The following is a 14698-nucleotide window of genomic DNA, read 5'->3' as shown; positions in this document are numbered from 1 at the left end:
ACTCCTGGGAGGAATCTGCAGTGGACCGTGACAAATGGCGCGCTGCTGTGCACAAAGGCGCCAAGTTGTGCGAGACCAACAGGACTGCTGCAGCTGTTCAGAAGAGGCAGGCCAGAAAGTCACGGGCAAACAAGCTCCCTGACAATGGTATGTCTGCCCCAACTGTCAGCAAACATTTCGTGCGCAGATTGGACTATTCAGCCATCTGCTCATTCACAGATAGATTCATGAGCATCCTCCCCCCCACCCCACCACCACCCTCCCCCCATCCCCCAGCTGGATGACAACGATGGTCATCATTGATCTCGATGGACACACCACCAGTCCTCATCACTACAGGACAGCCAGACAACACAACAGTAAGATACAGAGTCCTCACATTGCACCGGTCCTCATCACTAACGTGTGTAGCAGCCAGTGGCTGAGTTACTGAAGGCGAGAGAGGGTGTAGGGTCCGGAACAGCTCAGGTCCAGGAAGAAGGGACCCTCTTTGCCAGGCCGGAAGGTGCAGGGTCGGATGTTGTACACCCCTCCAGAGATGTTGTTCAGCTGCAGCACACAGAACCCCGGCCTGTGGACAACACCAGACAACTTGTTGTTCACATTGTGGTATTCAGTACAGAGATGTTGTTCAGCTGCAGCACACAACACCAGACAACTTGTTGTTCACATTGTGGTATTCAGTACACAGATGTTGTTCAGCTGCAGCACACAGAACCCCAGCCTGTGGACAACAACAGACAACTTGTTGTTCACATTGTGATATTCAATAAAAAAAAAAAAAGAAGTTATGATAATGTAAACAATAACAAACAACTTGTTGTTCAAGCTGTGGTATTTAATACAATGATAAAATATTGTAAACAATCACATTCACTCATCTGGATTCCTATTTTCACAGAAAACGTACACATACAAGTGACAGACATTAACACACAGAGGGGCACAGAAAACATACAAGTGACAGAGACATTAACACATAGAGGGGCACAGAAAACATACAAGTGACAGAGACATTAACACACAGAGGGGCACAGAAAACACACAAGTGACAGACATTAACACACAGAGGGGCACAGAAAACATACAAGTGACAGACATTAACACATAGAGGGGCACAGAAAACATACAAGTGACAGAGACATTAACACACAGAGGGGCACAGAAAACATACAAGTGACAGAGACATTAACACACAGAGGGGCACAGAAAACATACAAGTGACAGACATTAACACACAGAGGGGCACAGAAAACATACAAGTGACAGACATTAACACATAGAGGGGCACAGAAAACATACAAGTGACAGAGACATTAACACACAGAGGGGCACAGAAAACATACAAGTGACAGAGACATTAACACATAGAGGGGCACAGAAAACATACAGCATACAAGTGACAGACATTAACACATAGAGGGGCACAGAAAACATACAAGTGACAGAGACATTAACACACAGAGGGGCACAGAAAACATACAAGTGACAGAGACATTAACACACAGAGGGGCACAGAAAACATACAAGTGACAGAGACATTAACACATAGAGGGGCACAGAAAACATACAGCATACAAGTGACAGAGACATTAACACACAGAGGGGCACAGAAAACATACAAGTGACAGACATTAACACACAGAGGGGCACAGAAAACATACAAGTGACAGACATTAACACACAGAGGGGCACAGAAAACATACAAGTGACAGACATTAACACATAGAGGGGCACAGAAAACATACAAGTGACAGACATTAACACATAGAGGGGCACAGAAAACATACAAGTGACAGAGACATTAACACATAGAGGGGCACAGAAAACATACAAGTGACAGACATTAACACATAGAGGGGCACAGAAAACATACAAGTGACAGACATTAACACACAGAGGGGCACAGAAAACATACAAGTGACAGACATTAACACATAGAGGGGCACAGAAAACATACAAGTGACAGACATTAACACATGGAGGAGCACAGAAAACATACAAGTGACAGACATTAACACACAGAGGGGCACAGAAAACATACAAGTGACAGAGACATTAACACATGGAGGAGCACAGAAAACATACAAGTGACAGACATTAACACATGGAGGAGCACAGAAAACATACAAGTGACAGACATTAACACATAGAGGGGCACAGAAAACATACAAGTGACAGACATTAACACATAGAGGGGCACAGAAAACATACAAGTGACAGAGACATTAACACATAGAGGGGCACAGAAAACATACAAGTGACAGAGACATTAACACACAGAGGGGCACAGAAAACATACAAGTGACAGAGACATTAACACACAGAGGGGCACAGAAAACATACAAGTGACAGACATTAACACATAGAGGGGCACAGAAAACATACAAGTGACAGACATTAACACACAGAGGGGCACAGAAAACATACAAGTGACAGAGACATTAACACATAGAGGGGCACAGAAAACATACAAGTGACAGAGACATTAACACATAGAGGGGCACAGAAAACACACAAGTGACAGAGACATTAACACATAGAGGGGCACAGAAAACATACAAGTGACAGAGACATTAACACACAGAGGGGCACAGAAAACATACAAGTGACAGACATTAACACACAGAGGGGCACAGAAAACATACAAGTGACAGAGACATTAACACATAGAGGGGCACAGAAAACATACAGTGACAGAGACATTAACACACAGAGGGGCACAGAAAACATACAAGTGACAGAGACATTAACACACAGAGGGGCACAGAAAACATACAAGTGACAGACATTAACACACAGAGGGGCACAGAAAACACACAAGTGACAGAGACATTAACACATACAGCTGACCTATATACTGCAGTTACCCATGGTCTGTAGCAATGTGCTTTCTTACCTGGTCTGTAGTAACATGGTCTGTAGCAACATGCTTTCTGACCTTACCTGGTCTGTAGCAACATGGTCTGTAGCAATGTGCTTTCTTACCTTACCTGGTCTGTAGCAATATGCTTTACCTGGTCTGTAACAACATGCTTTCTCAACTGATCTGTAGCAACATGGTCTGTAGCAACATGCTTTCTCAACTGGTCTGTAGCAACATGGTCTGTAGCAACATGCTTTCTCAACTGATCTGTAGCAACATGGTCTGTAGCAACATGCTTTCTCAACTGGTCTGTAGTAACATGGTCTGTAGCAACATGCTTTTTTACCTGGTCTGTAGCAACATGGTCTGTAGCAAGATGCTTTCTCAACTGGTCTGTAGTAACATGGTCTGTAGCAACATGCTTTCTCAACTGATCTGTAGCAACATGGTCTGTAGCAACATGCTTTCTCAACTGGTCTGTAGTAACATGGTCTGTAGCAACATGCTTTTTTACCTGGTCTGTAGCAACATGGTCTGTAGCAACATGCTTTCTCAACTGGTCTGTAGCAACATGGTCTGTAGCAACATGCTTTCTCAACTGATCTGTAGCAACATGGTCTGTAGCAACATGCTTTCTCAACTGATCTGTAGCAACATGGTCTGTAGCAACATGCTTTCTCAACTGGTCTGTAGTAACATGGTCTGTAGCAACATGCTTTCTCAACTGATCTGTAGCAACATGGTCTGTAGCAACATGCTTTCTCAACTGGTCTGTAGTAACATGGTCTGTAGCAACATGCTTTTTTACCTGGTCTGTAGCAACATGGTCTGTAGCAACATGCTTTCTCAACTGGTCTGTAGCAACATGGTCTGTAGCAACATGCTTTCTCAACTGATCTGTAGCAACATGGTCTGTAGCAACATGCTTTCTCAACTGGTCTGTAGTGGTGGTGGTGGTGTGTCCATCGAGATCGATGATGACCATCGTTGTCATCCAGCTGCGGGATGGGGGGAGGGTGGTGGTGGGGTGGGGGGGGGGGAGGATGCTCATGAATCTATCTGTGAATGCGCAGATGACTGAATAGTCCAATCTGCGCACGAAATGTTCGCTGACAGTTGGGGCAGACAAAGACAGGCATATCATTGTCAGGGGGCTTGTTTGCCCGTGACTTTCTGGCCTGCCTCTTCTGAACAGCTGCAGCAGTCCTGTTGGCCTCGCACAACTTGGCGCCATTGTGCACAGCAGCGCGCCATTTGTCACGGTCCACTGCAGATTCCTCCCAGGAGTCAGGGTTGATATCAAACACTTTCAGAGAGACTTTCAGAGTATCTCTGAAGCGCTTCTTCTGACCTCCATGTGATCTCTTCCCTTGTTGGAGCTCGCCATAGAAGAGCCTTTTGGGCAGCCGATGGTCTGGCATGCGCGCCACGTGTCCAGCCCAGCGAAGCTGGGACTGCATCAGGATGGTGAAGATGCTGGGAAGGGTGGCTTTTGCGAGCACCTCTGTGTCTGGGGTCCTGTCTTGCCACTTGATGTTCAGTAGCTTCCTGAGGCATGTTGTGTGGAAGTGGTTCAGCTTCTTGGCATGTCGTTGGTACACTGTCCAAGTTTCGCAGGCGTACAGTAGTGTGGGGAGAACTACTGCTCTGTAGACCTTTAGCTTGGTCTCAAGACTAATGCCTCTTCTGTTCCAGACATTTGCACTGAGTCTGCCAAAAGTTGCGCTTGCTCTTGCAATCCTGACGTTCACTTCATCGTCGATGGTCGCATTTCGTGATAGTGTGCTGCCAAGGTATGTGAACCGTTCCACCGCACTGAGTCTCTGACCGTTGACTGTGATGTTGGGCTCAACGTAGGGTTTCCCTGGGGCTGGCTGATGGAGAACTTCAGTTTTCCTCGTGCTGATGGTAAGGCCAAAGTTCCTGCTGGCAGTGGCAAACTTGTCGACGCTGAGTTGCATGTCAGCTTCAGATCCAGCGTTGAGGGCACAATCATCAGCAAACAAAAAGTCTCTGATGATGTCTGTCATGACCTTCGTTTTTGCTTGAAGCCTTCTGAGGATAAACAACTTGCCATCTGTTCGGTACTTTAGGCCGATTCCAACATCGGCATCTCTGAAGGCATCCGTAAGCATTGCAGAGAACATGAGGCTGAACAGCGTTGGAGCCAGGACGCAGCCTTGCTTGACACCATTTGTGACAGCAAAAGGAGCAGATGTTTCGCCATTTTCCTGGACTCGAGCCTGCATGCCTTCATGGAATTGGCTGACCAAGGAAATAAATTTCCGAGGGCATCCGTACTTGGCCATGATCTTCCACAGTCCCTCTCTACTCACGGTGTCGAAGGCCTTAGTGAGGTCGACATAGGTGGAGAACAGATCAACATTTTGCTCCTGACATTTCTCTTGCAGCTGCCTTGCAGCAAACACCATGTCGGTGGTTCCGCGCTCTTTCCGGAATCCACATTGGCTCTCAGGCAAATGACCTTGGTCAAGGTGTGCTGTGAGGCGGTTTAGTAGGATCCTGGCAAGTATCGTGCCTGCGATGGAGAGCAAGGAAATGCCCCGATGGTTATCACAGGCTTGCCGGTTCCCCTTTCGCTTGTACAAGTGAATGATAGATGCATCTTTGAAATCCTGGGGGATCGTCTCTTCTTTCCACATGAGTGAGTACAGCTGATGGAGCTTCTCAGTCAGCACAGTGCCTCCATCCTTGTAGACCTCTGCTGGTATGGAGTCTGAGCCAGGTGCTTTGCCACTGGATAGCAGACGGATTGCTTTCTGGGTCTCAAGGAGTGTTGGCGGATCGTCCAGTGCTTCGTTGATGGGGACTTGTGGGAGACGGTCTATGGCTTCATCATTTATTGAGGAAGGGCGATTTAAGACACTGTTGAAGTGCTCAGCCCAGCGTTCGAGAATTTTCTCCTTCTCGGTGATCAAGGTATTCCCATCTGCACTGAGGAGGGGGGATGATCCTGAGGATGTGGGGCCGTAGACTTCTTTTAAGGCATCATAGAACCTCTTCATATCGTGCCTGTCAGCATATCCCTGGATCTCATCAGCTTTGTCACTCAGCCACTTATCCTGCATCTGGCGTAACTTTTGCTGAACAGTCCTGCGGATGGCATCGTATGCATCCTTTTTTGATGTGGACTTTGGGTTGCTCAGGTAGGCTTGATGCAGACGGCGTTTCTCATCCAGAAGCTGCTTGATTTCATCACAGTTTTCATCAAACCAGTCTTTGTGCTTTCTGGTCATGGGTCCCAGGGTCTCTGAAGCTGTACTATAGATCAGCTCATGCAGGGTCCTCCAGTCAGACTCCACATTCTGGTTGTCCAGAGAGGCGGATTCCAGACGATCTTCCAGCAGTTCCACAAAGGACTGTTTGATGATGATGTTATTCAGCTTAGCGATGTTGAGCCGTTTTGGAGCCTTCTGGCCTTGGGGGCGTCTCTTGGGCTGGATTCGAATATTCAGCTTCGAGACTACAAGGCGATGGTCTGTCCAACACTCGGCGCCGCACATGGTCTTTGTTACACGTACATCTTGCCTATCCCTTTTCCTGACGATGACGTAATCGATGAGATGCCAATGCTTTGAGCGTGGGTGCATCCATGACGTCCTGTTACGGGTAGGGAGGCAGAAAACTGTGTTGGTTATCAGCAGTTCGTGCTCTGCACAGGTCTGAAGCAAAAGCAATCCATTTGGGTTGCAGTGGCCCACACCGTGTTTTCCAATCACTCCATCCCAGGAGATGTAGTCAGAGCCAACTCTAGCATTGAAGTCCCCAAGAATGATGAGCTTGTCTGCTTTAGGGATAGCAGCAATGACAGAGTGAAGGTCCTCGTAGAACTTCGCCTTCACTTCATCCGGGTTGGTCATGGTTGGGGCGTAGGCACTGACAGTGGTGAGGTGCTTCTGGCCAGATGCCAGTGGGAGTTTCATGGTCATAAGCCTATCGTTGACTCCCTTTGGGATTCCAGCTAGCTTGCTGACAAGTGCTGTTTTCACTGCAAAACCAACGCCAGCCTCACGTCGCTCTTCGCTTCCTCGTCCACTCCAGAAGAAGGTGTAACCAGATCCCCGTTCACAGAGCTCGCCTTCGCCTGCAAGCCGAGTCTCGCTCAAGGCTGCGATGTCAATGTTGTATCTGGCGAGTTCGGATGCAACTAGTGCCGTTCTTCTTTGGGGTCTGTCCGCGTTATCTCTGTCCAGGAGAGTCCTTATGTTCCAAGCACCAATGGTGAGAGGAACGATCCTTGTTTTTTTCTTTTCTTTCTTGTTGTTTCGACCGCTGATGTAGGGTCCCCGCCAGCCGCGGTATGCTGGCCAGGGTGATATGGAGCAGGCAATTTTTAGGGCACCTTTTCTAGCCCCTTCCTCATGCCAGGGAGGTGAGCAGTGCATTCCTAAAGAGGGCTGCTCAGACGCTCAGACGGCTGCCGAGCTCCATCGCTGCTCCTGTCGATGAAGAACGACCCTATGGCCTGAGCCGCCTGCGTGCAGGTCTGCGGCTGCGACTGCCAGTGTACCCACACCTGTCGTTTCGTCGCTCGCCTGTCGCCACAGGACTTGGGGGTGATGAAATGATGAAGGATGAAAGGTCATTTTGGATGACTGATGACTTGCGCGATGAGTTTGTTTAAAGTGAAGAGGAGTTGCGCAACGTCGACCTCACTCTCTCGTCCGGGTCAACCAATTTCCAGTGGCAAGACTAAGTCAAGACGACTGGAGGATGAGCACGGATGCAGTGGATGACCAAGATATCCTTTCGGTGTCTCATCTTGCTCTCTGCACTCCACAGTGCGTTGCTGTAACCGCCTTCCTCTCCGTTGAACCGATAGGTTTCTTCCGCAGATTCTGCCGGATCCAGACTTCGCATGCATGGGTAGACACACCCCGGGGGCCAACTGTGCGTGACATGCACAGAGCACAGTGGAGCTAGATGGCCGTCGGTGGCTCTCCTGAGCCGACGCCCTTTTATGGATCTCCATAAGGGTGTCTAGCCACCCGCCTCACCAGTCCCGGAAGGGAGCAGTGGGAGTGCCGGTTTAGTCGCCGGCAACACGACCCTGAACAGGTTGTACTGGATTACAGGTTACCAGTAGCAGATCTAATGACCTGACCTGACACAACATGCTTTCTCAACTGGTCTGTAGTAACATGGTCTGTAGCAACATGCTTTTTTACCTGGTCTGTAGCAACATGGTCTGTAGCAACATGCTTTCTCAACTGGTCTGTAGCAACATGGTCTGTAGCAACATGCTTTCTCAACTGGTCTGTAGCAACATGGTCTGTAGCAACATGTTTTCGACACACTCAGTACCAATGGTGCTGTGAAGGAAAGGTTGGAACCTACTTTTGTCTGGCAGCTATTCAGTCATACAGCTTAGGGTCACAGCACACACACATTGCACGTCAACCAACACACACACACACACACACACACACACACACACACTGTGTTCCTCCACAGCCGTGATACACAGACCTGAAGTCTCCCGAAGTGATGCGTTTGAAGGCTCCAGGGGCGTTGGGCACGTTCTCTGACACGGTGATCACCTCAAACCCCACACTATACTGCCTGCAAGCCAGACAGTCACACATACATTACATACACATGGAGGCAAACCATTCATACATACATTTCATACACATGGTGACAAACTGGTCAGTCATACATACATTACATACACATGGTGACAAACCAGTCAGTCATACATACATTTCATACACATGGTGACAAACCAGTCAGTCATACATTTCATACACATGGTGACAAACCAGTCACACATACATTTCATACACATGGTGACAAACCAGACACACATACATTCCATACACATGGTGACAAACCAGTCACACATACATTTCATACACATGGTGACAAACCAGTCACACATACATTCCATACACATGGTGACAAACCAGTCAGTCACACATACATTTCATACACATGGTGACAAACCAGTCAGTCATACATTTCATACACATGGTGACACACCAGTCAGTCATACATTTCATACACATGGTGACAAACCAGTCAGTCATACATTTCATACACATGGTGACAAACCAGTCAGTCATACATTTCATACACATGGTGACAAACCAGACAGTCACACATACATTTCATACACATGGTGACAAACCAGACAGTCATACATTTCATACACATGGTGACAAACCAGTCAGTCACACATACATTTCATACACATGGTGACACACCAGACAGTCACACATACATTTCATACACATGGTGACAAACCAGACAGTCACACATACATTTCATACACATGGTGACAAACCAGTCACACATACATTTCATACACATGGTGACAAACCAGTCAGTCATACATACATTTCATACACATGGTGACACACCAGACAGTCACACATACATTTCATACACATGGTGACACACCAGACAGTCACACATACATTTCATACACATGGTGACAAACCAGACAGTCATACATTTCATACACATGGTGACAAACCAGTCAGTCACACATACATTTCATACACATGGTGACAAACCAGTCAGTCATACATACATTTCATACACATGGTGACAAACCAGACAGTCATACATTTCATACACATGGTGACACACCAGTCAGTCATACATACATTTCATACACATGGTGACAAACCAGTCACACATACATTTCATACACATGGTGACACACCAGACAGTCACACATACATTTCATACACATGGTGACAAACCAGACAGTCATACATTTCATACACATGGTGACAAACCAGACAGTCACACATACATTTCATACACATCGTGACAAACCAGTCATACATACATTTCATACACATGGTGACACACCAGTCACACATACATTTCATACACATGGTGACACACCAGTCAGTAATACATTTCATACACATGGTGACAAACCAGTCAGTCATACATTTCATACACATGGTGACAAACCAGTCAGTAATACATTTCATACACATGGTGACACACCAGTCACACATACATTTCATACACATGGTGACAAACCAGACAGTCACACATACATTTCATACACATGGTGACAAACCAGTCAGTCACACACACATTTCATACACATGGTGACAAACCAGACAGTCACACAACATTACATACACATGGTGACAAACCAGTCACAGATACATTTCATACACATGGTGACAAACCAGACAGTCATACATACATTTCATACACATGGTGACAAACCAGACAGTCACACATACATTTCATACACATGGTGACACACCAGACAGTCACACATACATTTCATACACATGGTGACAAACCAGTCACACATACATTTCATACACATGGTGACAAACCAGACAGTCACACATACATTTCATACACACGGTGACACACCAGACAGTCATACATACATTTCATACAAATGGTGACAAACCAGTCACACATACATTTCATACACATGGTGACAAACCAGTCACACATACATTTCATACACATGGTGACAAACCAGTCACACATACATTTCATACACATGGTGACACACCAGTCACACATACATTTCATACACATGGTGACAAACCAGTCAGTCATACATACATTTCATACACATGGTGACAAACCAGTCACACATACATTTCATACACATGGTGACACACCAGTCAGTCATACATACATTTCATACACATGGTGACAAACCAGACAGTCATACATACATTTCATACACATGGTGACACACCAGACAGTCATACATACATTTCATACACATGGTGACAAACCAGTCAGTCACACATACATTTCATACACATGGTGACACACCAGTCATACATACATACATTTCATACACATGGTGACAAACCAGTCACACATACATTTCATACACATGGTGACAAACCAGTCAGTCATACATACATTTCATACACATGGTGACAAACCAGTCACATATACATTTCATACACATGGTGACAAACCAGTCAGTCATACATTTCATACACATGGTGACAAACCAGTCAGTCATACATTTCATACACATGGTGACAAACCAGTCACACATACATTTCATACACATGGTGACAAACCAGACAGTCACACATACATTACATACACATGGTGACACACCAGACAGTCACACATACATTTCATACACATGGTGACAAACCAGTCATACATACATTTCATACACATGGTGACACACCAGTCATACATACATTTCATACACATGGTGACACACCAGTCATACATACATTTCATACACATGGTGACACACCAGTCAGTCACACATACATTTCATACACATGGTGACAAACCAGTCATACATACATTTCATACACATGGTGACAAACCAGTCATACATACATTTCATACACATGGTGACAAACCAGTCAGTCATACATACATTTCATACACATGGTGACAAACCAGTCACACATACATTTCATACACATGGTGACAAACCAGTCAGTCATACATACATTTCATACACATGGTGACAAACCAGTCAGTCATACATACATTTCATACACATGGTGACAAACCAGACAGTCACACATACATTTCATACACATGGTGACAAGCCAGTCACACATACATTTCATACACATGGTGACACACCAGTCATACATACATTTCATACACATGGTGACACACCAGTCAGTCATACATACATTTCATACACATGGTGACAAACCAGTCACACATACATTTCATACACATGGTGACACACCAGTCAGTCACACATACATTTCATACACATAGCGACAAGCCAAGGCATTCACATAGAAACCAACACACATATACACGGTTGTGCAAAGTGACAAACACACATGATGAAGATATGGACACATATATAGCGCCTATCCTCAGTCGGAGACCAAGCTCAAAGCGGTATACCAATACACTGTCATTTGCACAACAGGCTGCCTACTCTGGGTACAGCCAGCTGACAGCTGCTACAGGGCGCTCATCATTCATTTCCTGTGCCGTACATATACATGCATAGACTCTTTTCCCCTCTCTCCAATTTCAGTTCCATTTCCATTTCCTAGGTGTCAAAGCATGCAGACAGATCAGTTTGCACTGCAACACATCTCTTGTACGCTCTCACTCTTTCACACACACATATACAACACACACACACATACACATGCAACACACACACACACACACATACATACGCAACACACACACACATATGCAACACACACACACATACATATGCAACACACACACACATACATATGCAACACACACACACATACATATACAACACACACACATACACATGCAACACACACACACACACATACATACGCAACACACACACACATGCAACACACACACACATACATATGCAACACACACACACACATACATATGCAACACACACACACATACATATGCAACACACACACACATACATATGCAACACACACACACATACATATGCAATGAACATTATTTTTCCCCACTCCACAATGTTTTCCTTCTTTTCCCTCTCCTCATCCAACAACATTTGTTGTGAAAACATGTCCACCTTCACAACCAGCACATACACACACCTCACTCACAGGTGTTGGTAACAAAACGTATCACAATTTGATACAAAGCTAGCTAGTACAGCAGAAGGAACAGTTCAACAAAGCTGTTACAGCAGAGAAGGAACAGTTCAACACAAAGCTGTTACAGCAGAGAAGGAACAGTTCAACACAAAGCTGTTACAGCAGAGAAGGAACAGTTCAACACAAAGCTGTTACAGCAGAGAAGGAACAGTTCATCAAAGCTGTTACAGCTGAAGGAACAGTTCAACACAAAGCTGTTACAGCTGAAGGAACAGTTCAACACAAAGCTGTTACAGCAGAAGGAACAGTTCAACACAAAGCTGTTACAGCAGAAGGAACAGTTCAACACAAAGCTGTTACAGCAGAGAAGGAACAGTTCAACAAAGCTGTTACAGCTGAGAAGGAACAGTTCAACACAAAGCTGTTACAGGAGAAGGAACAGTTCAACACAAAGCTGTTACAGCAGAGAAGGAACAGTTCAACAAAGCTGTTACAGCAGAGAAGGAACAGTTCAACACAAAGCTGTTACAGCAGAGAAGGAACAGTTCAACACAAAGCTGTTACAGCAGAGAAGGAACAGTTCAACACAAAGCTGTTACAGCAGAGAAGGAACAGTTCAACAAAGCTGTTACAGCTGAAGGAACAGTTCAACAAAGCTGTTACAGCTGAAGGAACAGTTCAACAAAGCTGTTACAGCAGAGAAGGAACAGTTCAACACAAAGCTGTTACAGCAGAAGGAACGGATCAACACAAAGCTGTTACAGCAGAAGGAACAGTTCAACACAAAGCTGTTACAGGAGAAGGAACAGTTCAACACAAAGCTGTTACAGCAGAGAAGGAACAGTTCAACAAAGCTGTTACAGCAGAGAAGGAACAGTTCAACACAAAGCTGTTACATCACAAGGAACAGTTCAACACAAAGCTGTTACAGCAGAGAAGGAACAGTTCAACACAAAGCTGTTACATCACAAGGAACAGTTCAACACAAAGCTGTTACAGCAGAAGGAACAGTTCAACACAAAGCTGTTACAGCAGAGAAGGAACAGTTCAACAAAGCTGTTACAGCAGAGAAGGAACAGTTCAACACAAAGCTGTTACAGCAGAGAAGGAACAGTTCAACACAAAGCTGTTACAGCAGAGAAGGAACAGTTCAACACAAAGCTGTTACATCACAAGGAACAGTTCAACACAAAGCTGTTACATCACAAGGAACAGTTCAACACAAAGCTGTTACAGCAGAAGGAACAGTTCAACACAAAGCTGTTACAGCAGAAGGAACAGTTCAACACAAAGCAGAAGGCACTGACTTGGGTCCTCGCAGCTCCACCATGAGGTGGTTGTCAGCGGAGGTGTTGTCGATCTTCACCTGGTACAGGGGGTTCTTGCTGTACGTCTCCCGGTTGTTGGCACAGCCGCCCGCACTGGCCCCTTTCCACTCCCCGTTCACCTACACACACCACACCCACTCCCTGTTCACCTACACACACCACACCCACTTCCTGTTCACCTACACACACCACACCCACTCCCTGTTCACCTACACACACCACACCCACTCCCCGTTCACCTACACACACCACACCCACTTCCTGTTCACCTACACATATCACACCCATTCCCCGTTCACCTACACACACCACACCCATTCCCCGTTCACCTACACACACCACACCCACTCCCCGTTCACCTACACACACCACACCCACTTCCTGTTCACCTACACACACCACACCCACTTCCTGTTCACCTACACACACCACACCCATTCCCTGTTCACCTACACACACCACACCCACTTCCTGTTCACCTACACACACCACACCCACTTCCTGTTCACCTACACACACCACACCCACTCCCTGTTCACCTACACACATCACACCCACTTCCTGTTCACCTACACACACCACACCCACTTCCTGTTCACCTACACACACCACACCCACTTCCTGTTCACCTACACACACCACACCCTGTTCACCTACACACACCACACACACTTCCTGTTCACCTACACACACCACACCCACTTCCTGTTCACCTACACACACCACACCCACTTCCTGTTCACCTACACACACCACACCCACTTCCTGTTCACCTACACACACCACACCCACTCCCTGTTCACCTACACACATCACACCCACTTCCTGTTCACCTACACACACCACACCCACTCCCTGTTCACCTACACACACCACACCCTGTTCACCTACACACACCACACCCACTTCCTGTTCACCTACACACATCACACCCACTTCCTGTTCACCTACACACACCACACCCACTTCCT

The 14698-nt window shown here is 46.1% G+C and overlaps 1 protein-coding gene across 1 annotated transcript in view; it reads right to left on the bottom strand.

Moving 5' to 3' along the window:
• Positions 1–264: 264 nt before the first annotated feature.
• The window catches only part of LOC143278503 (calpain-7-like), a 54436-nt gene continuing 40002 nt past the window's right edge, over positions 265–14698 (bottom strand). The window contains exons 19-21 of the mRNA XM_076583282.1: positions 13707–13846; positions 8357–8449; positions 265–571 (exon numbers count right to left, since the gene is read on the bottom strand). Of these exons, the coding sequence (XP_076439397.1) occupies positions 427–571; positions 8357–8449; positions 13707–13846 (378 nt within the window). The 3' untranslated portion in view covers positions 265–426. The remainder of the gene's footprint in view (positions 572–8356; positions 8450–13706; positions 13847–14698) is intronic.

Source organism: Babylonia areolata, chromosome 2 (assembly GCF_041734735.1).
Source record: "Babylonia areolata isolate BAREFJ2019XMU chromosome 2, ASM4173473v1, whole genome shotgun sequence".
In the NCBI taxonomy this organism is placed as follows: Eukaryota; Metazoa; Mollusca; class Gastropoda; order Neogastropoda; family Buccinidae; genus Babylonia; species Babylonia areolata.
Note: the sequence above shows the minus strand (reverse complement) of the source record. Positions and strands in the feature narration are given on the sequence as shown.